Below are 26,773 nucleotides of genomic sequence, written 5' to 3'. Positions count from 1 at the left end.
CAACAGGCTTAATTTACGGTGTTAATGTACTAGTGAGAGCTGACGAGGAAGAACAAGATATAGGTTTGAGATAACCTTAAGTATAATAAAACCCAGGAGTTAAATGACAAGCTCTATTTTATTTCAGATCTTTTCATTTTTAACTGCACCTTTTTAATATTCTTTCTCTCTCATTTTGTAAAATACGAAGGGCCAGAGGCTCCCTCACTGGGAAAAAAAGTAAGTTAATTGTAACTGGATCACAGATTGATTAATCATATTTTTATTGGCCTTGGGAAATTACAAGAAGATAAAACTGTGGAAAAAATAAAATAACTGCCTTCCTTGCTCTCTGTGCACCTGCTGATCACCAGGAAAGAAAGGCACAATTTGTTGCTTACCCGCTCGTCTTCCCCAGCTCACTACAGACCCTCAGGTGTGAATCCTTGGGCAAAACTGAAGACAACTGTCTGGCTTTTAAGTGTGGAGGATGTTTTTAATACAAGTCTTTCATTAGAGAAATTTGAACCTTGAGGCATAAATACGCCATTCTCTTTCACATCATTGAAGCTTCTTAATGCTCAGTAAATATGGATGTATTTTACTGCAGAGCCAGACCGTGCTGCAAAAGAGGTATTGTCCTTCTTAGGATGAAAATCTAGCATGGATTTAAAAGTCCTCCTCAGACAGATAGCCTATTTAATTGGCAGATTTTACATGAAGTCTAGGCACACTTCTGCCTTCTCATTCACCAGTCACTTCCTATGTACAAGTTTTCTAATTGTCCAGTTTAGAGGCTGTTGTCACTTCAGCCACAAGCTCTATGTTCTATGAAAAGAGCTCGTTGAGTTGGCCATGGCTGAGTGAGGTGATGGAGGTAGTGGTGGGACCAGGAGGATAAGAGCGCTGGTCCCATGCTCTACACTGGGGTTCTGAACCTCTTGTTGTGTGTCTTCACCTCTCTGCCAGCCATCCTGAATATCAAAAATGGTTCATTTGAGCTGAAGAGGTCAGCATATGATAAGACGCATCCTGAGCTAAAACCTGAGGTAGTTGCAGCTTCGTCAATTTTCCTTAGCCATACCTTGAGTTAACAAACCTTAATTAATCACTGGGCCTTAGAAAAGCAGGTGTTTTAAAGCAAATGTGGCAGCTATGGGTAAGCACCTACAACATTGCTTGACTACTACACAAAATTAACAGCATTCACACATTGTAAAACCATTAAAACATCAGGGGCACAAATGTGATCAAGTCCTCCTGTCTGTGTCGACTTTGTCTCCTTTTTCACTGGCATGATGGTGATTCAGCAGTTGTGCCATTGTTAGCTCAACAACTGTGGCAGGCATGGACAAAGAATAGATGTCAGTACCTGCACTGCATGGCTCAGATAATCTCTCTCAGAGGTAAATGCAGTGACATACTGAAATACCACATCACTCTTCTTTTCATGCTAGACAAACTCCTCCTGATGAAAATGTGGAATTGCACTGTCTTTCAACCAGTATTTCTTAAGCCACTGCTGATTATATGGGTCTGAACTCACCTGACTTTGAGAAGTCTGATGAGTTTAGTCAGTCAGTGAAATATGCTGAAATAAATTAAAAACCCCATCTTCTGTTCTTCACAACTAGTTTTTCTCTGTGCGTATTTCAATATACTAAGTATGCCAGAAACACATCTTTTATATTTTCTCTCTTATCAGAATCATTCCCTTTGCCCCTCTGAGGAAAGAGTGCTGGAAAATGTTGAAAACAGCCTGATTACAATTTATGTCCCTTCTATACACTTTTATTTAGCAAAAGTAGGATTATTAGATGCCTTGGGGGTCAGATTCTCTTTATTTACACTAATTTCTGAGCCCTGTTGCTGTCTATTCTACTGACCCTGAGGACATCAAGGCTTCCCCATACTGTGCACTGAAAAACGTATTAATCACAGAATCACAGAATCCTAGGGGTTGGAAGGGACCTCGAAAGATCATCTAGTCCAACCCCCCCTGCCAGAGCAGGGTCACCTAGAGTACATCACACAGGAATGTGTCCAGGTGGGTCTTGAATGTCTCCAGTGAAGGAGACTTAATTAATGCGGCCCTTTTCCTCTTGGAAGTCTACAGGAGTTCTGTCACCCATTGCAGCAAATCATAGATCATCCCCATAACCTGCTAAATGGACAGAAGATCCAAAAATGCACCTACCCCACCCAAGCACATTTTCAGCTTAAGCAAAAATACATTAACATCTTTTCCTGATCCATCCAGTGCTATCCTTTCTGTCATATGGTTTTTCACCCACATTTTTAACTGTCAGCCCTGGGCGCAAACCTCCTCATTTGGAATCAGACAGAAAATAGTTTTCCTCAAAGGGGTTATGTGAGGTGCCTTTTGTCTCAAACACCTATATCGGGAGCTGCCCCAGAGAGGTTTTTCTTACACAGAATTGGAGTCCAACAAGTTACTCACTGAGGTAGACAGCAGACATTTCTCCATGCCATTTGGATTATATTTCTCTGCATTTATTTATTTCATTTTGCATGCAGCATTTCAGGATAATCAGTTTTATTTGTTTATTTGTGCTGGTTTATGCAGAATTCTCTAAGTCCCATTTCTGTGTTGGTGAAATACCGAGCAGGTGCCGATATAGCCCATCTGTGAAATGTGTAGTTTATATTGGGCAGAGGGAGATTAAAAGAGGAAAAATAGTACTATATGCCTTCTTTCTGGGAGGAGATAGCGGAAATCAGGAAGAGGAAAATTACTGCCGTAGCTGGAGCTAGAAGGCATAGATTTAAGCTTGCTTCATCCCAAATGTGATAGTCATGTTATGACAAAGTCAAAACTTTGATATTCTAAGTGATTCTACAGAGTGACAAATAAAGACTGTAGTGAAAAATGCATTGAAAACTTGGTTATTTTTAGTTGTCACAGACAGTGATTATGCAGAGACATGAGCTCCCAAATAGCCCGGAGCAGCACTATTCCTTTCCTGTGAGAACGTGACACAAGGAATGTGCAGCAAAGGTAGCTAGGTAAAAAAGTGTTAATGGTAACAGGCCAAGTGTTCATGCTGTGGTCCACTTTAGGAAGCACATAGACAAAATTTGCATCTTGTTGCTTGTTGCTCCAAGCAAGCTCGTATATGCATTTTGCACATTTCATCCCAGAACATGTATGGAAGTGGGCTTGGTGCTTCTCTCATCTGCAACTGATGCATCAGTTCATGATGTGAAGAAGCACAACAGCACTCTAGCAGATGGGCCTGAGCATGGCTGTGCCAGAAAATCAGCATGTGAAATAAGTTTGAAAAAGACGAGTCGATAATTTGAAAGCCAATACAAATCTCTTGGTAGTCACTGCTCAATTAGCTTTGAAAGCAAAAGCTGGAGTGTGAGACATGCTCTGTCCTCAGGTATCTAAAGCAACTGAGCCATTTCCAGTGTTCTCAAGATTTTCTGTAGTACAGAAAGATCCTGTTGCTAAACACCTCAGCTAAACATTATTTTTTTTAACTTCAGTGAGTGCTTAGTCAATTCATAGTCACGCAACATCCATGTAACTTTGGCAATTTAGTAAACTTCTAGAAAATGCTGGATGCTACTTGGATTTGTGTCTTGGCTTTTTGTATTTGTCCCTGGTCACCAGAATAAATGAGCCATGATGCAAAAAACCCTTACAAATTTATCTTAGCAGTGTTTAAGTACTAGGTGGGCTCTCTAAAGAGTTTAAAAGCATCTGAAGGCTGTCACTTAGAAAAGAATAAACAACTTACCTAGCTACACAAAGTAATTTTTTACTGTGACAAATTTGTCTAGCTGTTTTTTACAAAAAGAAGGTGTTTGAAAAAATTTTCTATTATAAGGTTTCTCACCCCAAAAAAACCTTACCCTGACTGTAGCTTTTGCCTGAATAAACTTATATAAAATCTCTGCTAACCATGCCCAGATCTTAATTTCCTAAAGATTTTTTTTTAATTTATCAGCACATTACATTATTTTAGCTGAGAAACATAAAAACAGAGGAAGTCATTATATAGTTTGCTTAAAAAATAGTATAATTTTTATCTGGAAGAATAAAAAAAGAGATGCTGAAGCTGCCCTGGGTCGCCTTTTGAAGTGACAGTAAAGCGTGCATTTGGACACCATACCACAGGTCCCAAGATTTCCAGGAGAGATGGTAAGAATGTTCTCTTGGCATCAATAGCAATGCATATAAATCATGTCTCATATCTGACTTTGATAAAAGAATTTTATTACCCATTAATTCTATTAAGGCACCATTCCATTTTTTTGTCAGTGAATTACCTGTTACTAACTTGGAGTCATTACATTTTTCAGGGAGAATCTATTTATAAGTACTCATAAAGCAAACTAATTGAAAATATAATTAAATAGAGGCCAGAATCTTAAAAAAAGGACAGATACTTACTCCCTAGATTAGGCACATGGAGCAGGCAATGCTTCTCACATAACTTTTCCAAGTAGTCTGGTATTATCATTTTGCCCTGAGACCGACTACTGAAACCATGTCATCCTTTGATAAAAAGTGGTATTTTGGTCCTTCTCAGAAGCAAGGGGAGAGCCCACATCTGCTGCAGCTTTCACTGGCCCCAGGCCATCACAGAGGTTTTCTGCAGCCTCTTGCCCACCCCAGCCAGTGCCCCACAGGCCGTAGGTGCATTCATCCTGACATGGGCTTACACAAGGCACTGGGTGGTTTTAGCGTGCAACGTAAAAAGCCTCCCACCCTCAGTTTTCTTCTGGGTGTCTTCTGCTGGGAGTTCCCCCACGCTGTAGAAGTCTCAGTTTCATGTGCTTAAAATAATTTAAAATGGCCACATGCCTTGGGAGGGACTGGGGATAACAAACCTCCTCCTCCAGCCCCAGGTAAAGCTTTGCCATGGTGACACAGAGTTTGCACCAGACTGTATGCCAGAGTTGGTGCAGCTCTCCAGGAGTGGCAGCAGTTGAAGGACATGATGGCTGGGAGTGATGGATTCAGGCAGGTGACTGCTGGGAAAGTCACCCCCTGCAGATACAGCCCCACGGTGGTGCTGTGCAGGATCCTGCTCTCCCCACAGAGGCTCGACAGGCTGCACAGCACCATCCTCCCCATTTGCCCTTGTCATGCCAGGCTTGCTGGCCACAGCCTTGCCTAGGGCTGCCCGTCCACCTCTCAGCTTTGGCTTTTGTAAAGACTGGCATTTAGTATTTCCTAGAGTAAACACTAAAACTAAAAAGTATTTAGTAATAAATTTAATATTTTAGCTAATAAGTATCTTAACTAATTGATATATTTAATTAAACTAATGACTATATTAACTCATAATTTAGCATTTTCAGCCTCCCTCATTGTTTGCTGCATTTCCCAGTTTTTTAATTGGCTGTACAAATTGTCTGAACACTTCAGTAAACAACAAAGACTATTTCTAACAGGCCTTACTTTTTCCAACCAGCTGCTACCAAAGGCCACTATTAACTTCCTAAATCTGCTCACTTTCAGAAATGCTGAACCATGACAGCACCTATTAACTTCAGGCCTAAATGCAGCAGCATTGTCAAAATGCCATACATATCTCTCAAATCTCTTGTCCATGAATGACATAGTGATGCTGCCTAACCAGCCACTTCCTCCAGAGCTGGGAGTTGAGTTCATGGCCAACACATCTGCTGCCACTGCAGTGGCATTAGCAGCCATGTATGTCCCTGCAGGACACCTGTGCAGAGACTACACAGGTCTCTGTGCAGGCTCTAAACAGTGACATGGTCACAGCGCTGCTTCACTCCAGTGTAAGTGAATTTCTAAACAACGCCCCTTCTGCTATATGTATGTGTATAATCAGAGGTACAAATAGTTGTAGCATATGTTCAAAATGGCACTGCCATCTAGAAAGCCCTGTATGTTCAGCTGGTCTATTATTTGGTGCTCCATATAAACTTACACTGAACAATTCTCTTCCTCTCCAGAAACCTGACATTAATCGAATTAATTGTCTCAGACTAGTGCTGAACAATATTGTGGCTTTTCTCTCCACCTCAGATTTCTCTCCTTAGCACCACCCCCTATACACAGCTCACAGGACACTGCGGCATGTGCTGCATCTCCTCCCCAGCACACATGACAGCGTGCTCCTCACTGCACCTGGCAGAGGCTGAGGCTACGAGCACACAGGAAGATCAGCCCATCATGCACAACAGGGACAGTGGAGCCAGATGAAGCTGGCTGAAATCCTCCCAAAACACCTGTGTCTGCTTCTTACTGACTCTCAACTTTGTAAAGGACCTAACAGGGATGGAGAAAAGTGCTTAGAGACTGAACCTGAGCCTGCAAGTACTCAGGATCCTCAAGCCTTTAGAAGGAAACCAGTCTCTGATGCTATCATGCAGAGCTCTATTTCAGAACAACAAATCTGGAAGTTTCAAAGTAGTCTATTAATTCTCAAGTGTGTTGGTATAAAAAAATGAGCAAGTAGACCTAAAAATGTCTGCATTTTGCCAAAGCAATATTTAATTTTCCTGTGATGCCTTGGAAATGCTTCACAGTGCAGAGTGGGGATGGAAGAAAGGTTGGGAGTGGGGATTAGAACAAAGGTTGACTGGTGGAGGAAGCACCACTGTTTGAGCATTTCTGTTGCTCAGACTGAATGTCAGCAGCATGTGTTCAGCTTCTCATTCTGAGCTTGTTCAGAGTACTCAGTAAATGAAAAGCAAAATCTTCCACTGTGAAGGAGATACACTTGTCATTGCTGAATTAGAAGCTGGCAATAACAACACTAGCAGATGTCTGGGCTTTTTAAATGCCATTCAATCCTTTGTCTGATTAATTTGCTACCTGAAAAAATGTCAACATGAAATTTTCTGGACTAAAAACAATCTCCCATTCCAAAACTAAATGGTAGTGTTGACGTATCTTCTTAAGTGGAATGACATTCTTTTTTTAGATCATAGGCATAAATGTCATTGCAAAGGCTTAACAAGGATGAGGACAAGCACATCAAAATCAAAACATACTTGGATAACTGGTTACTTAACAAATAGCAAATACTTAGATTTAGGCTGACATAATTCAATGGCTGCAGTGAAATAACTCTGAATTTATATTAATACAGACATGGGAGATTTGAATTTCTGTTAGCGATTTATTTGGTCCTTTTTATCCTGATTGATATTCATTACACTAAAAAAATTACAACCAGAAATCCATGCATTAGTAGCATCACACAAAGATTACAAAAGCAGAACCTTCAACTTGTTGTAGGTATTAGATGGCATTGGAATGATCACATAGCATTAAAATAATCAGGATGATCTTTTGTGGAATGGGCTAGTGCTATCAGATCCAGTCCTTTGCAACACTTGCCCTTCACAAGAATTTAAAAGCAAAATAAAGAAACATTTCATCCAAGCAAAACAAAAGCAGCAGAACTTTTTTATAGCTATTCAAGTCTTCAGCTAGATTAATTCCTGTGTCTTAGATATGCTTTGGTCTTTCTCTCCATCAGCCCATCAAATACATACAAAATAATAATTTCTGATCACAAGTTTTGTTTTCTCCCTATCTTGCCAAGGAAAGAATTTAAGATTCTTCAAGGACAAAGAGATCTTTGCTCTATAAGGAGGGTATGGGCAAGTTCAGGTAGTTGGTCACAATGCCAGGGGATGCTACTAAGGCCACAGGCATGTCTCAGTCTTTTGCATCACTGGTTAAAATAATTGTTTGGTTTTACAGACTCCAAATTTCCTCCAGCTATTCAGACAACAATAGCAATTTTGATATGATTACAAGAACTTGCTTTACCTTGAGCAAAAGAGATCTTCAGTTTGAACGTGATCTTCTAGCTACTTAAATCTGTTTTCTAAACTGACATTGGAATGTTTTTTTATCAAATCACGCAGGCTCTCTGGGTGGGATTCAGTTGCTGGAACATGGATTCTATAGTGCCATTTCAGATGCTGTAGGTGTCACACCTGGCTCTCATTCCAGATATTTGGGCTTTTGCTGTCAGATTTACTGTTCAGTATCTAAAACAACACTAGAAGTCTGTATTTAGGTAACTGAATGATTCATTCTGTCCTTTCCTTTATCATCTTAAAATACTTTAAGACATCACTGTCATTTAACTCTGTATCTCTATTACTGTCCTATTTCTTCTGCTCTGCATAGTATCATTCCGTTTTATTTTCAGCAGGCCCCTCTGTGAAAGGCAAAAACCTGGTTAGAGTTTTCCAGTGGAACTCTAACTGGAGAATGGTTACAATTTCCCTTTCTTATAAAATATATTCTCTTTAACAACATTAAAACACAGGTATCCTTTCTTGAGAGAAATAACTTATTTTATAACAACATAAAACTTCATAAAATCCATTTGAAATAACTTTTTAGTGTCCAAGAGGCTTGAAAGAATCAAAGCTTACAATCTACCTTGTTATTTGATGATCATTTCTAGAGAAAGTTATTTTCTGAACCCTCAATTATTCCTCCAAATACTCGACATCTCATGTGACAGACAATACCTAAAGATGCATGGTCCAAAATGAAGAATTCAAGGATAGTGGCTTAATTTTTATATTGAAGTAGTTTCCAGCTTGTAATTTTAGAAATAAATTCCTGTCATTTATAAAGACTGAGCATAACAGCACCAGATCTTCAAACAATATTCAGATTGCCTCAAGATCAGCTTTATTTAGCAGCATTTTTCACGACAAATGAATTTATTCTTGGAAGAATGGATAGACATTACACAAAGCAGGCTGGCAGAGGAGAACAATGCACCCACTTGGCTACCTCTACTTTCTAGTTATTAAGCATTATTTGTAAAGTTAAATTCAGCAGCTGAAAGTAAGGCTACTTTCTCCGGTAACTGGTGTTAGAATGGACCCTGGAGACAGAAGTTAAATCAAGCTGCTATTTTGCTGCAGCCAAAGTTACAAATAGCATGTATTGGAATGAGCAGGCATTTGGCATTACCTCCAGACTAGTAGAAAATGAAGTGGTTGCATTTCTAGAAATGCATACATCATCCTTGTAATACCTGCATGAAAATGCATGCAGGCTTAAAACGAACAGCAATATTTATGATGTAATGTTATCTACAACAAACGACATGAATAATTCATACTTCCCAAGACAAATTTTCAACATTTCCTTACATATTCTTGCCCAAAATAAGCCGTAAAATACTTGCATGTTTTCAATATACCCAGCTTAAATCACCATTTGTCCATATTTATGGAAAACTTCAGAACAATCTTCAGTATGGCCTGGGTAGTCTTTTTTTTGTGGTGCTGGCCCATCAGTATATATTCATAATTAAAAGCAGTAATTTTAAATTTTTTGTTAAAGAAAAAAATCAAAATCTAAAGATGCAAGCAGAAAAAAAGATTGTTAAACAGAAATGTAATTTAGCATGAGAAAATATATTTATAATTATATTTAATGTTTAGTTCCATATCAAAAAGACACCTTCAACACATAAGTAGGGTGAGATCACACATATTCTGGAAATGTATAGTTGCATGTGACTTTGCAATAGTATTAATCACTGTCCTTATTAGCTGCCTCTATGCTCTGCAGAATAAGGATTAAATTCAAATGATGAATAAATATAAACCTAGAGAGCAAAGTAATCAGGTAGTTGTCCTCTTCCACACATCCACCTACCCATCTTTCAGAATGGGATGTGGATGATGAGGTGGATGAGGAATGCAAACCCTTTAATTGTGCTGAGAAATTTGCAGTGTCAACAGATGTACAACAGGCAGTCAGTAAGACACAAGTCCTTGGACAATAAAACATATTCTCTGTAAAGTTGTGAAATTGCTGCTTCTTATCCATATTTGTATATTCTAGAGGAACTGACAGATACACATTTCACCATTGAGCTGGAGCCTTTTTCAAAGCAATGCTTCAGATACTGCACCAAAATAGAGTAAGTTCGGCAAAAATATCTGTCCTGTGGTGGTGGCTCAGAGAAGTGAAAACATCCCTTCTCCGCTGTAAAGTCATATTCAACATATGAGGGAAGCAGGGAAGATGCAGAGAGGAGAGCAATGGAAAACCAGTGAGACATGAGCAGTAGAAGACAAGAAATGAGAAGCTGTAATCTCCTCACTTCAAATCAGGCATAAGATTTTTTGAGCCTTACTGACAAGAAAGTTGATAAATTTTTTTCAAATGAGATTGTTACAGTAATCCCCCTGAAAATGAATGGCAGCTGCCCACTCAGGGTGGCATAAGTCTAAATGTGCCCTTCTACGGTAAGAATGCCAGTGTGTGACAGAGACAACGTGAGCAAAAATCACAGTCAGCAGAGTTTAATACACAGTTCACCTCATCTTAGGTAAATGTCTACATTTGGTCAGATGAATCTCGTCTTGAACTCATTTGACCGTGCTGAGTTGATCTTCCCAGGTTCAACGGCAGCCAAGATAGCTGGTTCAAATGTAGACGTCAATGTCGCATAGCTCCATGTTTAGCCAGATGAATGCCAGAGCTGTACCACTGGATCCACTTGAATAATTGCAATGAGACAGATTACTTTTGATGTTGAGTGTTAGAGCAACTCGGGGAAAAACCCAGACTTAGAAATACGTGATGAGAAATTTGGAGCAGGAAAAAGGAGACAGTCTTAGAGTTCTGCACAGAATAAAGATACACAAGGAGGAAGAAATATCTGGAGGCCACAGGAACATCTTGCACTAATCCATAGACCACATTTCATGGCTTTTAACATGCTAAATAGACACAATGTCATTTTCAAACTTGAATAATATTAGGAATAAAATCAGATTTTCTCCTGAATACTTATGGTCTTGGTGCTTGAAGTACATTTCCTGAATTTAGATTTTGCCATAGATGTACTTTCTAAGTTCTTTAAGGAATGATGTTAGTGCAAAGTAAAGAAGTAACTTCGTAATAACCTAAATATAAGAACCATAATCTATTCTCCCCCTGCCTTAACTTCTGGCCAATTTGGGGAGTGATTTTTTTAAGTCCAGATGTTGCCTCATGCAGCAATGTTAGTATCCTCTACTCACAATGAATCAGTTAGCTCCTGTTCCCAATGGGAAATGTATGTTCCCTTCACCTTTGTTTTCACCCTTGCAGAGTTACTGTTTGCTTGTTCCTCCTTCAGCATAAAAAGTGTATCAGTTCTGTTTAACTGTTAGTTGTCTTTTTATTTCAAGATTTCAACATCTGTTAAAACATTAATAAAAGTGTTACAGAATCCATGTGAGGAAGTAGAAGGACAAGATAGATTTGTAGCAATGGACAAAACCACAGAACTTTATTCTGGGATGTGAAAACAACCTCTCAAATTGAAACTCATGGTATAAGTTTCAGCAGACAAGAGGGATATTTGGATATATATATATATATATATATATATATATATATATGGATATAGAAGGATATATCTGTTCAGAGATAAATTGAGTAAAATCTTTCATGGTCACTGGTATCATTTGATTTCTCTTGTCATCTGAAAATAGGGTTGTAAATGCTTCTAGTTTAAAAATATCACAAGAAAACCAGATGAAGAAGCAGATCAGTAGTTAAAAAGTTACAGTATTTATCAAAGATTGCAAAGCAATGCAATTCAAATAGCTCTCCCACACTTTCTACTTCAACACTTCAGAAAACAGGCAGAAAACTCAGTTTCTGGTGTAATCATATGTTTTATTACCTTCTGATGCTCAGCCAGCAAAAATTATTATCATGCTGTAAATGTATATATAGCTGAACTCCTATATTATGTGCACCAAACACATCCTCATCTCCCTGTTTCCTCCTCAAAAGTTACCCTTATTATTTGATTAGGTGGAAAGTATCCATCGCTCAGAATACACACAAATTTTTCTTCATCTGCTGTCATTATCCTTTCCTGCTATTTCTACTTAAAGAAAACAGAATTATTGTAAATTACTAAAATTAATCAATTAATTAAAATAATCATAATTGTTTTAAGTATTCCTTTCTCAGTCTGAATTTATTTTTATAAATCCGTAGTAGGTTCTCTTTATTAATCCTTTGGAAGTATAACCATGGATATTTTTCCCCTGCAGGATTATGCCTTTGAAGAAGAAGAAATTGTTGGCCTCTTCTCATTTTTTATTTTTCACGTTAATTAAAAACTTGTCCAGATGGCACTGTACAAATGTCTTTCGTGCAGATTTCTGGCTTTGAAATGCAGCTACCCACCTCAAAATACAGCTCTTCCATCTACTTAGGAAAATAGCTGTCCATGGTTCATTTTATGTATGGTATTGTGTGGGGGAGAGAGTGTGTCAGTTGGAGTAAAAGGAGTGGAGATTTATTTCCAAACCTCCCACTTGCCAGGAAAATCTCCGTATAACTACGTGTGTGTGCATGTTTTGTATGTCTGCCTCTGTGTGTGTGTGTAAGCACACATGGATGTTTCAGAAGAAAGAACAACCAAATAATTCGTATGATCATCACAGAATGTCTACACAAAACCCTTGGTGAAGTGGATGATGAGAGTAGAAATCAGCACCATCAACGTATTTCACATGCCTTGAGACAAGTTATTAAACCAAGTATAAATCCCCACCTAAGAAGTGTCAGAAAACCACATGCCTGCACTAGGTCTGATTTCCTTACTCAGGAGGACTCTGAGGAAGCATGCAAGCAAATAAATCTGTGTTCGGGGAAAGACAAAATGGTGTACAGATGGCACAGAGTAAGAGTAAATCCTCCTCCCTTGTTCTCCTACCTCCAGATGCCCCTCATCCAGGAGGAGGCATCTACTGGCAAGGAAACTTTGGTGCCCACAAGCTGTCTGCTCAGCCTCTCCAGGAGCTGCCCTGTCCCCCTCAACTCAGGGACTCCCCTGTGGGCACATGAATCACTGCAGTCTCCTCCTGCTAAGTGTCCTGCCAACCTCCACACCAACACTCCTGGTTTGATTGCACTCAAGGAGGCCTCATGCTAAGGTGTTTCTCACCAAAAAGCCTGCTATGTGTCATTCACTCTCACACTGAAGTCTCCATTGCAACAGAAAGAACATTCAAGGACACGTAACAGAGACCTGCTCCCCAGGAACAAAGTCTTTGCCACAGGTTAAAACCATCTCGTCTTCAAGTGCCAAACTCCTGCAAAACCCAGCCTGTCTGTGGTGGCTCTCTAGACGTTACCAGAAGAACTGTTGATAATTTGTCAATGAAAATTAAGGCCTCTATGGTCCTGCTTTCTGCTTTTCACCAACAGTGGGAAACCTCTTTGATTTCTTGAATGGCTAGGCAGACACGTGTATGTGGTTACGACAAACAAATATTGATTTCCCATAAATAATGTATTATGAGCTCTTCAGCTGCTCAGGTAAGCGACTGCCTTTATTCATAATGGGTCCACAGTCCTGTCTGCAAGTCACAGATTTTACTATGATTTCAGTTCAGTTGCATGCATAACACAGTAACCATGACTCTGATGTGTCAAGAGGAGAAAAACATAAAACATTTTCTTTAGCAGCATGTGCCTCTCTAACACTTCTGTCTGCAAAAGAGCCAGCATGGTGTGTTATCCCAATTTGAATATATCACTTGAAAACACACTGCAATTAAAAGCTATAGGAGAGCTGGTTTCACATAGAGGATGACGTTGTGTTACCTTCCATGCCTCCTAACTAATGAAAAACAAAACCAACAGGCTATATTTTATTTTCCTCTGTTGATTCCAGATGTCTCCACTGTGCTCAGCCTTAAAGAAAAGGTGTTACTCCCTCCTCCAAGGCTATCAAAGGAGGACAGCAAATAGAAAGTCCTTAGGAATATGAACGGTGGCCATGTGACAAGGAAAAGAACATTAACAGTCTTAACCACGCCTGATGAATTAAATGTTTACTGCTCTGTGGGCATTTGGTCTGCAATGCCTGCCACTGATATCAATAGAGGTTTTGTTTAAGAACCTCACGTTGCATTCTCAAAATTCAGGACATAGGCTGGACTTTAGGGTCTGACTGTTAAAAAAGATTAAATATTTTTTCCTTCTCGTTATCCTCTGGTCACACCCCCTTGGAAAGCAAATGATGAAAACTTAGCATTGGACTTCAGGGAGGAAAATGCTTAGAGAGATGGTCTAGCTCATTTGTGTGCCTCTGAGAAAGGTTGCTCCTTGCAGTTAATTTTCTAGAACTTAGTTCAAAGTTTTTTACTATTTGAACAAGGAATGTTGCCCTTTGGAAGAGTCTGCCAGATTTGTCAAGGACTGCATCACTGTCATTAGTCTTACATTTCCACTTTTGTTCATCTACCCCAAGTTTTAGTCTGATGCATAGTAACAGGTTTTTTTCCATTTCCTGCAGAAAACATTCCATAAGGAAACTCATTACTATCAGGAGATGGGGAAAGGCAGTGAGAAAACCTGGTCTGTTTAAAGCTGATTACAAAAATGCTACAGTGATGGTAATGGAGCCAGGACTAGACACATGGGCAAGACTTTTCTCCACACATAAATTCAGCATCATACTCAACTTAAGGGACAAAGTGAGAGAGGAAGGGAAAGAGGAGGGAAGCTTTGCCTTATGAACTCCTTAAACTGGGCTGTTCTGGCTGCTAATTTAGATACAAATGCCACCATCAGCAGTCTGCATGAACCCTAGTACTGCTTTGAAACCCCACTGAGATACCTTCCTGGCATATCTTAGCCTGATGCTGCAACTTACAAGGTCTCTTCTCTCATGTCAATGGCTTCCACCTAGTTGGGTATGAAGATTAAGTCACCACTTGCATATTTCAGTTGGCTGAAAGAGGCAGCATGAGGAACAGGGCTCGAGTCTCTATTCTTTCATCTCAATTTTAGTGCCTTGATCTTAATGCTAACATGTTGTCTGCCTTGTAACAAACTACAGGACCTCCCCAGGTTTCAGCTTCTTCATCTTTAAAATGGGAATAATGATTTCAGCTTTTTAATGTAATTTAAGATGTATGGACATAAACCATTACGAAGAGAAGAATGTTTGGGTTTTTTTATGTTTTTCTTTTTAAGATACGCTCATTCCATAAATTATCAGCACTGCCTCTCTAAGTGAGCACATCGTTGTTGTTGAAGATACACTCCAACACTTCGCTGATAATATAGAATCTCTGTCTACTATTCCTGATAATTTGTATAAACCTCATTCTGTCACCAGCAATATATATTTTACTGAAGGCTGTGTGTCCTTGTCTTGTCAGAAACTGCAGCCTTCACTTTCTTCTTTCACCCATAGTTTTATGTGTACGCCAACAGCCGTGAGTAATTTTTGTTTCCAGATCAAACATCAAGAAAAGTCACTAGCTTATGGGACAAGCCATTATTTCCTCATATTTTGTTGTGCCTCCTTTTTTTCTGCACTCTCCCCTGTCCTGTAAAACCTTGCTTAAAACCTTTTTTTTTTTGTGATTTCTTTATTTCTCCCTCAAGTAGCCTCTGATTTCCCAGTTGGCTTTCCTGCATAGTAGTCCATGATCTCATTTTTTTCTTTACATTCCTCTGTTCCATAATCAGTATTTTGCAGCCTGTGCTGGACATTTAGTCCATTACAGCTCCCAGATCTAACATGTGATTACTGGAGGCAAATCACTGTAGATGAATCACTATCTTTTCATGTAAATGTGCAGGAAGGTGATGAGAATAATCACCCAGGAAAGCACCTGGAAAAGGTAATGACAGGAATCAGTCGTGTGCATGATGTCTGACACTCAGCAGACTCAGACTTTGCAGGGCTGCAGCCTCCAGTCTGTGGGATGGCCTGGGGAGAAACATGTCCTTAATGTCCCAGGAGTGGCCATGGTGACAAATGGATGGAGACATTGGCTCTTTTGGTGTAACAGACAGCTCAGTGCTGGTATTTCCCCTTTTGTGGGCAGACATCTGTGGGAAAGTGTGGTGACCCCAGACCCACAGTAGGGAGGAGGTGTTCAGGCTCTGCCATGGCTCCTTCAGATGATGTTGCACAGCTCAGTGCTCAGCCTTATGGAGGCATGCAGGGAGGCAGAAGTCATCTCCACCACCTCAGTGACCAACAGATTAGTCACTTATAGTGGTTGTCCAGGTGCCTGGCAATAGGCAGCCAGTCTGCTGAGGACTGGGCTGGGCCAGCTCAGATATGTTCCACAGTGCAACCTGAGCCCAGACTGCTGAGAAAGGGCCGTAAGAAAGTCAGTGCCATGCTAGAAAAATAAATGTGCAGTCAAGGGTCGGGGTGTTGAGATGGGAGTGGTCAGTCACTCAAGGATTCAGGAGGGAAAATGGCCAAGTATGAGCTCCTGAAGGAGGAAAGCAAGCAGGCTGGGCAGAATGAATCCCAGGCTTGCCAGGGTCATTCAGATCTCCAGCTCAAGTCACTGTTGTGGGCAAAATGGATGGGACACGGCAGCTCCATGACACCCAGACCTGGCCCTTCCCCTCTGGGTGCTTCTGAGGCCAGCAACGGCTCCATGGGTGCCACATCAGAAAGCAAACCTCAGCCTGACAGGTCATGAAATCCTGCCTGTCATGCATGTCTGTGAGCTCATAAATAATTGATTTACTCACTAAAGTCACATTTCTCCTACTTGCAGAGTTTCTTTGCACATAGTAAAAAATGACCAAACAACCCAAAATACTGTGCTATAATAACCATGTTTTCAAGTGGTCAACAGCCCAGTCTTCCACCTCTGCTGCTCTAGATGACCCTTTGTTCCACGACTAAGGGGTGACTTCTTTTGTTCTTGCTCAGAAGTTCTAGTTATCCAAAACATGATTTCACATACTCAGACATGGGAAGCAGAAGACTTTAGCAAAGCACTCACCTCCACTTGACAATTCTCGAACATCACACCACACATCTACGGTTTCTTCATCTCTCTGTAAATTTTTTTATTTATTGTGTCTTTTATTAATGCCCAATGGGTGTGCATCCATGAAGCAACCAAAGTAGAAGTGAATTGCTTTCCTATATACTTTTGCTTTATAAATCAATAGATCTGTGATAGTAATGTGTTTTAAACACACAGAAATTCTGGATAGTTCTTCTCATAGTGAGGTGTCCAAATATTTGCTTGCTATCCCCAGAGCACTTATATTCTCTAAGTAAAAAAAAAATATTTTTTTTTTCTTTTGCACTTAATATAAAAGCTTAGCTTTACCTCTTCATTCACTTCTATTACCTTTGTTATTTTTCACAGGCCTGTACACAGGTCCATATATTTCTTTAATAGGTTTTACATTTTACTGCAGCCCCTTGTTATTGGCTCCCTAGCCAATTGTCTTTACTCAGCAATATGATTTATTCAGGTGGAAATGGGAAGTTTATGCAATAGTCTCCCTAGACTTGTCTGAATATATATTACACTCTGAGCCATGCTGGCCAGCGTGCACCTTTATCTTAGAAGACAAAGAAGTCTTGCAACACTTGCACAGGGACTGCTGGAAACCCAGGGTCCCATGACCATGTGGGGTGAGGAACTGAAGATTCTGCAAACACAAGATCACTGCAAGATTCTGTGTACACATTATTAAGGTGAAAGGAATTAAAAGAATAAAAGTGTTTTGGGGAATGGTCCACTGAGGATCCCATCCAGCTCTGGAAAATTTCCTGGGCTGGTAAGAACAAGTAGAATATTTCTAAACTCATCCTTCATCAGCTCATGCTGGGGTGCACCATTCAGAAAACAGGTTTCAGTTTTGCCTGGTTTCACTGATGTCCTCAGGCCTGGCCAAGTCCTCAGCAAGGCTCCAAATGCAGTCACAGTTAGGGCAAAACCACCTTAAGATCTCATAAACCTCCTTTCCAGTCTCATACTGAGCAGAGCTTACTGAGAATTGAATAGTTGTATTCATCTAGTTCAGATACTTACTTATAGTTGGGTCAACTGGTAGAGAGTTTCCAAGCTGGTCTAGAGCACAGTTTAGATTTAATTCCACATATCCCAACTGAGACACCTTTATCCGTCTACTGTCACATCTCATATCATCACTGTATTGCTATTACAGCCTTGTTCAGTCTCCGAAAGGGCTGTATGATGGGGTAGGCTGCAGCAGAGAGAACAAGGCTCATCTACCCTGACAGTCTACTCCAGTCTTTTATTCCTGTCCCATTGTGTGTCCATCACTCTGGTTTTTAGCTCTACGGAGCCATTTTTTTCTGTGACAAATGTTCTTACTTCCTGCCCTTGCTTGATTAATCTTTTCACCAGCTGTATTTCTGTTTGCAGAGTATGTGTTGCTATGCATTCATTTCACCACCTCCACACCTCAGAGCATTGGCAACAATCACTGACATTCTTTAAATAAAAATGCTCTTAACTCTTTGCATCCAAAGTGAGAAAAAGAAATGTCAGTATTATGGATTGTGACTAGACAATGATTTTGCTAAGAGTCTATGCACTGTAGAAGGCAAAGGAGGGACAGCATAATCTGAGAAGTCATATAAGAATACACAACGCTCCTTGCTCTATTTCCTCTGTTTTCTCCTCACTTCATGGAATTATAATTATTAGCAACAATTTAATATACATGCCCAGCACAAGCTGGCACATAACAGGGAGGAGAGTGGGTGGCAGAGCAGCAGGATGTTTGCATGTGGTTAAATACGAAGTAACTAAGGTTCTAGCAAGTGGCCAGGAATATGTGCTGCAGTTCCTGGCTGTTGAAAGATCAATGACATGGCCATTTGTAGTGCACTGACAACAATTTCCTGCCTTTGTATCAGCTGTCGGAAAGAAACTGCCCAGCCAAGGCCTAGGCAGATTGTGCTGGGGCCCAGGAGAGGTGCTTGCTTTCTTCCAGGCTGCATTGCTGGGGCTGAACTCCACATTTTGTCCTGTCAGTCACTTAATTAAGATTTGTCTATTGGATGTGGCAGGTGCAGCTTGTGGTGTCAGTGGCCAGTATCTGTATGTTCCTGTCCACCTGCTTCCTAAATGGAAATGTGCAATAACCTTAAAGAGAGTTAGTTATTGTCTTTGCTTTTAAGTATTTTAACAATTCACAGATAGGCTTTTTTTTGTTTGTTTGTTTCTTTGATTAAGTTTTATTTGCTCCTTTATATTTATTTCAAAGAGGGTGTTGTTACAAATAGCTCCAAGGACAGCCTCTGCTGTTTTCCCCATGCCACAATTTTATCCTTACAATTTTTCTTCGAAAAGTGAATCATACACCATTCAATGCATTGAAAGTGCACTCTGCTCATGGAAATGCTGCCTACAGCTGCTGTGAAAGGGTGGTCCAAACAAGCCCACAGCACTGAGCTATCTGTGGGATGGGCAGTGGGAGTCCCCTGGCCTTGCCATGTCCTGGCAAGTAATTTGGCATTCGTGGGAGTTATTGCCACAAAGATTTGAATCTTCTGTGCTGGGTCTTCCAAGTACCAGCAGTATTTCTTATTAAAAATATGACTTGTTTGTCTCATGCAGTGTTTCAGAACAGGCCAAGAGTCTTTACACAGAACTGCTCTATCCTCTGATGCCAGGACAACTCCTTCAGACAGTCTGTCCTTCTCTCTTCTCTCTTCTTTGCTTCCTTCCCATGTCACTTTTCCTCTTGTGCCCCTGCTTTTCTGACCAGGGGCCATCTAGGCAGGTGTTGATCACTTCTACATCCTTCCTATGAGCACTCTCATTTCAGCCCCACGCCAAAGGTCCCTCCCTCCATGCTCAGAAAGTCTCAGATGCTGGTCTCCCCCCAGCAGCTCAGTATCCATCTATGATAAATCATTATTCTTCCTCCTCAATTTATCACTTGTGCCCTGTGATAGGATGAGGGGCAATGAATTCAAACTCAAGCACAGGAAGTTCCACCTCAACATGAGGAAGAACTGCTTTACTGTGAGGATTACAGAGCTCTGGACCAGGCTCCTCAGAGAGGCTGTAGAGTCTCCTTCTCTGAAGACTTTCAAGATGTGTCTGGATGCCTTTCTGAGTGATCTGCCCTAGTTGTTGGGTTTTTTTTTTTTGTCCTGCTCTGGCAGGGGCTTTGGACTTGATGATCTTCAGAGGTCCCTTCCAACCCCCAATATTCTGTGATTCTGTGATTATCTGTGCATCCTGGTTTATCACACCAGAGAAAGCACTGGCAAGAAAAGTCTGTGAAGGTTCCTTCCAGCTGGTCATTCATTTTACCATGAATTTTTGGCAGCAGTCTTTTTAAAAATAGTCATATATGCTTGCCAGAGAAAGTGTGTAGCGAGTCTGTCTCCATGAAGTGAGCTCCTGAGATTTCCCTGTTCGTCTCTAGCAGTGAGTATCTCAGTTCTGGGAATGCTGCGATCATTTGAGAATCTGATTTTCTCTTTCCACGGAGTAAGTCGTGAGCTCTCGTGATTATGGAAGAAAAAAAAAAGCCAGGGTGATGACACAGGCTCCCAACCTCGCCAAGCTCGCTTCACTGAAGCTCCTTTCCAACCCCACGTCAGGAACCTGGGTCTCGGGGCGGGGTGCGGGTGCTGCCCGGTGCGGTCGGCGCCCCGGCAGGAGGATGGAAGGGAGCAGCTTCCCCTGCGCCCCCGCCGGGAGGCGCCCGTGGGGGCGGGCGCGGCTCCCTGCGCTGCCGCAGCGGCGCGGCTGCCTGCGGACTACAGCTCCCAGCGTGCCCCCGCCCGCCTCGGCACTGCCCGCCCGCCCCGGCACTGCCCGGCGGGGCTCGGCGGTGCCCCGGGGCGCTGGCGAGCAGGGAGCGGGCGCCGCCGGTGGCGGAGGCGGGAGGGAGGTAGGTGGGTGTGCGGGGCGGGCAGCGCGGCGGGCGGGCAGCCGCCCTGCTGGGCAGGTGAGAGCCCCGCGGGGCGGAGGCGGAGGCGGAGGCGGAGGCGTGGGCGTGCTCCTGCCTGCCGGGGTGTGCGTGTGGGTCGGTGCGTGTCTGCGCGCCTGTAACCTCTGTAGCACCCGGGTCACTCAGTTGCGTGTGGATCCAGCTGCTCCCCGCGCCGGCGGGGATCGCGTTTCCCAGCCTGGCCGGTTCCCGCTGAGGTCCCGAGAAGAGCGTGAGTGAGCAGCGTCCGCTATCGATCACGTATATGCTATAGGTACACATGTTTTCTACGCATGCAACACAGTTATTGGGCTGCAGGCTTTTCCTAATGGCACCGGGCATTCGGCCTCGGGAGGGGGGAGGGATGGGGCACAGAAGAAGGGGCTAATAACGAATTAATTGCAGATGAGAAGTAATATCCGTCCTTGAGTCATCAGTCTTGGAGGCATAATTTCATTCTGAAAGCTCTTAATCAAACTGGGGATCTACAATAAGAAAGCACTGCTTTTCCCATAGGATTATCAGATTTCCACCAGAGAATACAGATCCTGGATTATTGAGCTACATGGGATTTGTGTGTTTCTTTCTAATTAGTCTGAGAATCTGAGTTTAAATTCTGTATTTGAAGGGGAGTGGGGGGGAGTCATTTGCTTCTAAACGACTGGGTGTCCCTTTTCTCTGACATTTTACGCAGTTACTCGCGTTATCCTGTGCTCTGATTTACTGCCTCAATTGGATATTTGTGTCAAAGGTTGATTAGATTCCCTAATAGATTTTGGATCTGCAAGAGGATTGCAGTTTTAAATGCATAGTTAAAAGAATCGTGTTTGCCATCTCCCCTCGAACGGTTGAGAGGAAGACTGATGTATCACATTTGTGTTATCTTTTCTTTGGTTTATTAATGTATCATCATGAGGTTGTCGCTTTTGGTTTTCTTGTTATTTTTTTCCCTCTGCTATTTCCTTTGCAGACCAAAAAGAAATTAATGTCAGAGAGGATTTGTTTAATCGTTTAACAGCCGACACAAGCCACGTCCGTAACAAAACGTTGGTGAAAGAGTAGAAGATTTTTGGGATACAGGAGCTCTGGTACTGTGAAGCCTCTTCAGCGGGTCAGGGGCAGCGTTTGTTGAAGGATGTGGTAGCCGAGGAGTCAGGGCTTGCTGGGACGAGGTTAATGGCTTGCATGGAGCTTCTCTACCTGGCCGAGGAGAGCAGGCAGGTGCCCCTGGGCGCTGCTGCTGGCTGGAACCTGCCCTCCCGAACCTACGAGCAGCAGCAGCAGGGTGAGGGGGGTGAAGTGGACCCCAGAGCAGCTGCTGCCGTGGCAGCGCCGCACTGTGACAGGCATTGCAAGCCCTTGCAGAGGGGCCCTGTGGCTGAGCCGACCCCGGCACCTCAGCCCTCCACCCAGAGCACCTCACCCCAGGAGCACCCCGCACCCCCCGACACTTCCCAGCCCTGCCACCTGCCTGAGCACTTGCCCTGGCAAGAAGATGGAGGGAAGAAGAAAGTCTGCTGTTGTGCCCAGGAACTCGAGACCTCATTCACCTGCGTGGATGAAAATGTAAACTTGGAGCATGCAAGAAGTGCCCTGAGTCCTACGGACAACCACTGCCATGATGGCCCTCTGCAGCAACGTTCCTGCAGGGACCTGCCGCCCGAGTGGGTGCATGATTCTCCTTCCCTGGTCTCCGAAGAGGACGATCCTGCCTCAGAAGTGGCAGCCGGGAAGTCTGTGGATTATGGGTTCATTAGTGCCATTTTATTCTTGGTTAGTGGCATTTTGCTGGTGATCATTTCCTATGTAGTACCCAGAGATGTGACTGTGGATCCTAACACCGTGGCTGCCCGGGAGATGGAGAGGCTGGAGAACGAGAGCGCTAGGATTGGGGCTCACTTGGACCGCTGCGTTATCGCTGGGCTGTGTCTTTTAACCCTGGGGGGAGTGGTGCTCTCCAGCCTGCTGATGATGTCCATGTGGAAAGGGGAGCTGTACCGGAGGAGCAGGTTTGCATCCTCCAAGGAGTCTGCAAAGCTCTATGGGTCTTTCAATTTCAGAATGAAGTCTGGTGCGAACGATAATACACTGGAGCTGTCATTAGTTGAGGAAGATGTGCTTGCTGTAGATAATTAGTGTGGTAATGATTTTTAAGGCAGCATTTCTACAGGAAAATATGTTTCATTAATGAAAACAGATGCAGCGAAATATATCTGGTGATGCAGTTTTTTTGTCTGACAAGAGTGTTTTTTTCTTAAGCTCTGTAATCGAATGTTTGCAGTATATGAGCACTTGTTGTAAAGGGAAAATATGCCAGAGAAAATGTAACTGATATAAAATAATGAAAACCACTGAATGCAACTGATATAAAATAATGAAAACCACTGAATAAAAAGAGATTTGTGATAAGTAGGTTCCTCAGATACTCCTTTATCCTAATATAAAACATTCCATTGGTGTCTTGCCTATATAATTTTCTTGTTACTCCCATATAGAAGAGGAAATGACCTTGACACTTTGGAGGCTGTTAATTATTGCAGCCTGCAGGATTATTAACAGACTGTTAAGAAGCAGGACCAATAATCAAATAGCAGGGCTAATATTTAATTAAGAGAGATGCATTTTTATCCTTCAATTTTAAGCTGATCCCTTCTCTTCAATTGATTGAGAGCTGGGGAAAAAAAGAACACCACTTGGTCATGACTTGCCACAAATCTGCCATATTTGCAAACAATTGTACAATTAGTGACGATCATTTAAAATATAAAATAAGAGGCAAAGGGCAGGGAACCATATGGCCCATGGTATTGGTAGGAGACAAAAGGCTCTTTCAGCTTGAGGTCAGTGGCTCCATTTCAGTTCAGATTAGCAATGATTGATAGGCATTAACTTCTGATAGCTATAGTGGCCAATATAAAAGAAGTTTAGTTCCTGGTGGACAGATGTCTTTGTGTGAAAACTGCCATAACTCGAATTAACTGACCTCTTCCTGAAGTCTCAAAAGACCCAAGGAGTAAAAAAGCATAGGGATGCTGAAACTGAACACTTCTCCTTCCGTACAGATGCCAGAAGAAATTCAAGCTCAGCTGCAGGCCTTTGCTTACACTGGGGCTGTCTGCATCTTACTAGGCCTTTTGAAACTTCGGTTTTATGTCACTAGGCTGTCAGCCTTCTCATAGCCAGTAAGGAAGGGTCAGGAAAGAGCTTCCTGGGGCTCATTCAATAGAAACCAATTTATTTGTAAAAAATAAATTGTCAGGAAATATGAAGGTTAAATATCATACAGTTGGACTGGCTGACCCGATACTCATTTAACGTAGGTGATGATGAAGGGTACATGCTATTAACCACAGTTCTATGGCACAGTAGCCAAAAACCTGTACCAGTGATGCTATTTACCTTATTATCAACCAGATTCTGTGGAACATTAAAATTGTGTTCTTGCAGTGCTGGGAAAACCAACAAAGATTGGTTTTGTGACAGTGCTGCTGTCAGTTCTTACTGAACAGTGGTTAACATATATATATGTCCTGTTAACATATATATGTATGTTAATATATATATGTATGTGTCCCTGCCAAAACCAAACATGAGTGAAGAGCTCTGTCTGTACAGACCCTGTCTGCTGAGTCTTGGTAGAACCATGTGATTCACAGTCACAGCCTTGTCAGTTGTGACTTAAGTCTCAAATATCAGCAGTATAAAATATTTTTTAGATTGTACTTTTTCCCCTGTTGTGACATACCTGAGTAGAGTTTTTTTGTGAAGGGGGAGGAGATCTCCTTTATGTCCCCCTTGCCCAGGAATATGTGGCAGCAGAAGGTTCAGAATAACAAATAGCCGAGGGCAATGTGGGGTCCTCTTTTGTTGATACTGAATGCTGTTTTCCCATCTGGTTCGTCATTCCCTCTTCTCTGGCTGTTCATGTCAGTATACACATGCACCTGTGTCTGGCACTCACCTGGCTCAGTTCCTTGTGCTTGCTGGCCAGAGGTGCTGGTGTGTGTGCCTTTAATGAGGGCAAGAGGACCTGTGCAGCTCCAGGTTCATGCCTTTGGTCACTGTAAATAGTGTGATATGGTCCCCAGACTTTAATATTGGCCCAGCAGAAGGGGTGCTGCTTCAGCTATCAGCTCTATCTGCTGCTTTAGTTCAGTGTTATTTGGCAATTAAAGAGCAGCCTTATTAGGCAGTGCTGCTGCCTAGATCATTTTGCCAGTTTATGTCATGATACAGAGTGCGTTTACAGGCAGGAACTCAACAGTGGCCAGCATCTCCCCAGTCATCTTTGGAGAGCTTACATCCCTCTGGATGTGTCATCAGGGATTCAGGATGGAATTTCTAGGGTAAATAAATGGAATAGCTTCCAGATGTGAAGAGAAGCCTTCAGCCTGTTGTGATCAGAGAGAATGAGGAACAAAATAGCCTGAGAAGCAGGACACAGAGAGGAAGGTTCCTTCTTAGCTGGCCTTTTGCCTGCTGGTGTGTACAAGGACACTGCCTGCAGAGCCTGCCACACGTGAGGTGGGGTGGTGGGACAGCGCTGCCTCCCATCCTGTCTTGAGGACAGGAACGGGTTGGTCTTGGCCTTCAGAGTCCAGGGAAAGCCATGCCAATCAAGAGAGCACATAATGCTGAGCAGGGGTGGCAGCAAGATGGTGCGGGGCAGGAGACAGACTTCACAGGGAGTGGAAACCCTTTCACCCCCTCAATAATCACTCAACTCACCTACACAGCAGAGGCTCCAAAACTGTATCTGGAGGTTTTGAGAGCCATTGGTTTTGTTTTTTAATGCATAAAATTGGAGAACATTCTATTGCAGAAAGATGACAGCCAAAGCTGTAAGGATCATGGATTTCTTGTAGGAACCATTGCATGCCTTAATGCTAATTATTAGCAGTAGAAAAGGGAACGGTCCCCTAACTGTCAGTATGTTATTACTAAGTGAGAAGTTTTCTGACACTTTGTAAAATGCCTTTCATAGATCATGAGCCTGCAATACTTAAACGTACCCTCAAATTTTCCATGAGGATTTTAAGGAAACAGAAGTCAACCTGATAATCTAAATATACACTGCAGAAGTGTGAGGAGTAAGAAAAGTTAAGTAACAGGACTAATCCAGTTTCGTTATTTTGGTGTTAGTGTGAGCTACAGAAGAGGCAAAGGAAGACCTTCAGAGTGCAGGAGTTTAGCAGATAAAAACTCTCAGGACATTTCTCTGATCACCCCAGATACCTTTACAAGTTACAGGACTGTGGCTTGGTGGTACAATAGAAAATCTGTGGACGCTCAGGTTCTCATGCTGTGCAGTGTGACAAAGACCAAAACACTTGCTGTTGGGTGGCTGGTGGTGGATAATGAACGTCTTAACCTGCTGCCCAGTGAGTGGCACGAGGGCACCGCGCATCGCTCCCCTCGCACAGGCGGTACCAAAGGCTGAGGCCATGGGAAATTAATTGTCCTCTTGTGCACCCTCGCAATTTGATTTCTTCTGCTCAAAAGTTAAATGCATTCAGGGTACAAGTATGAGGAAAATTATTTGGGGTTTTATTTCACTGCCTGGGCTGAAGTTGTCACATGGATCACTGGAGGGTTTTATTCTTTGGGGATCTAAATTTTGGGGAATACCAGGTGGGTTTTAGGTGTCCCTTGGAGCACCCTGGAAACACAACGGGATTTGTGCTGTCAGTCAGTTTATTTCTGACCGACCCTAACAGTGAAAGGTGACACTTTACCATGTTCTACCTCATGACACGCCTGCAGGCCCGGCCCTGCCCTGGCCTCTGCCTTCCTGCCGGTGGGGCCCCGGAGGCCCCCGGCTGGGCCAGGGGTGCCCGTGCTCCCCTGCAGCCCGTGGCTGGCTCCCCACTGTGCAAGCAGCTCCGTGGTGACCCCTTTTCTCAATTTCTTTTCCTCAGAATTCTGTGGCCCAGGCTGGCCCTTTGGGCACTGTCTGGCAGCTGCTGGGGGCTCTCAGCAAACGGGGCCCATCGCCACAGGCCCCGCGGCTCCCAGGCACAGCCGGCCCTGCCTTCTCCATGCCTGAGACTCTCGCCTAGGAAGCTGCTCTGGGTT

General features: G+C 42.6%; 1 protein-coding gene across 1 annotated transcript; it reads left to right on the top strand.

Moving 5' to 3' along the window:
* The first annotated feature begins 21,769 nt into the window (after window positions 1-21,769).
* TMEM74 (transmembrane protein 74) lies at window positions 21,770-23,139 on the top strand. Its single transcript, XM_051610776.1, has one exon. The coding sequence runs from the start codon at window positions 21,875-21,877 to the stop codon at window positions 22,832-22,834; it is 960 nt and encodes a 319-aa protein (XP_051466736.1). The 5' UTR covers window positions 21,770-21,874; the 3' UTR covers window positions 22,835-23,139.
* The last annotated feature ends 3,634 nt before the right edge of the window (window positions 23,140-26,773 follow it).

The sequence above is a fragment of the Apus apus genome, chromosome 2, assembly GCF_020740795.1.
Source record: "Apus apus isolate bApuApu2 chromosome 2, bApuApu2.pri.cur, whole genome shotgun sequence".
Classification (NCBI taxonomy): Eukaryota; Metazoa; Chordata; class Aves; order Apodiformes; family Apodidae; genus Apus; species Apus apus.
This window is presented reverse-complemented; position numbering and strand designations above follow the sequence as displayed.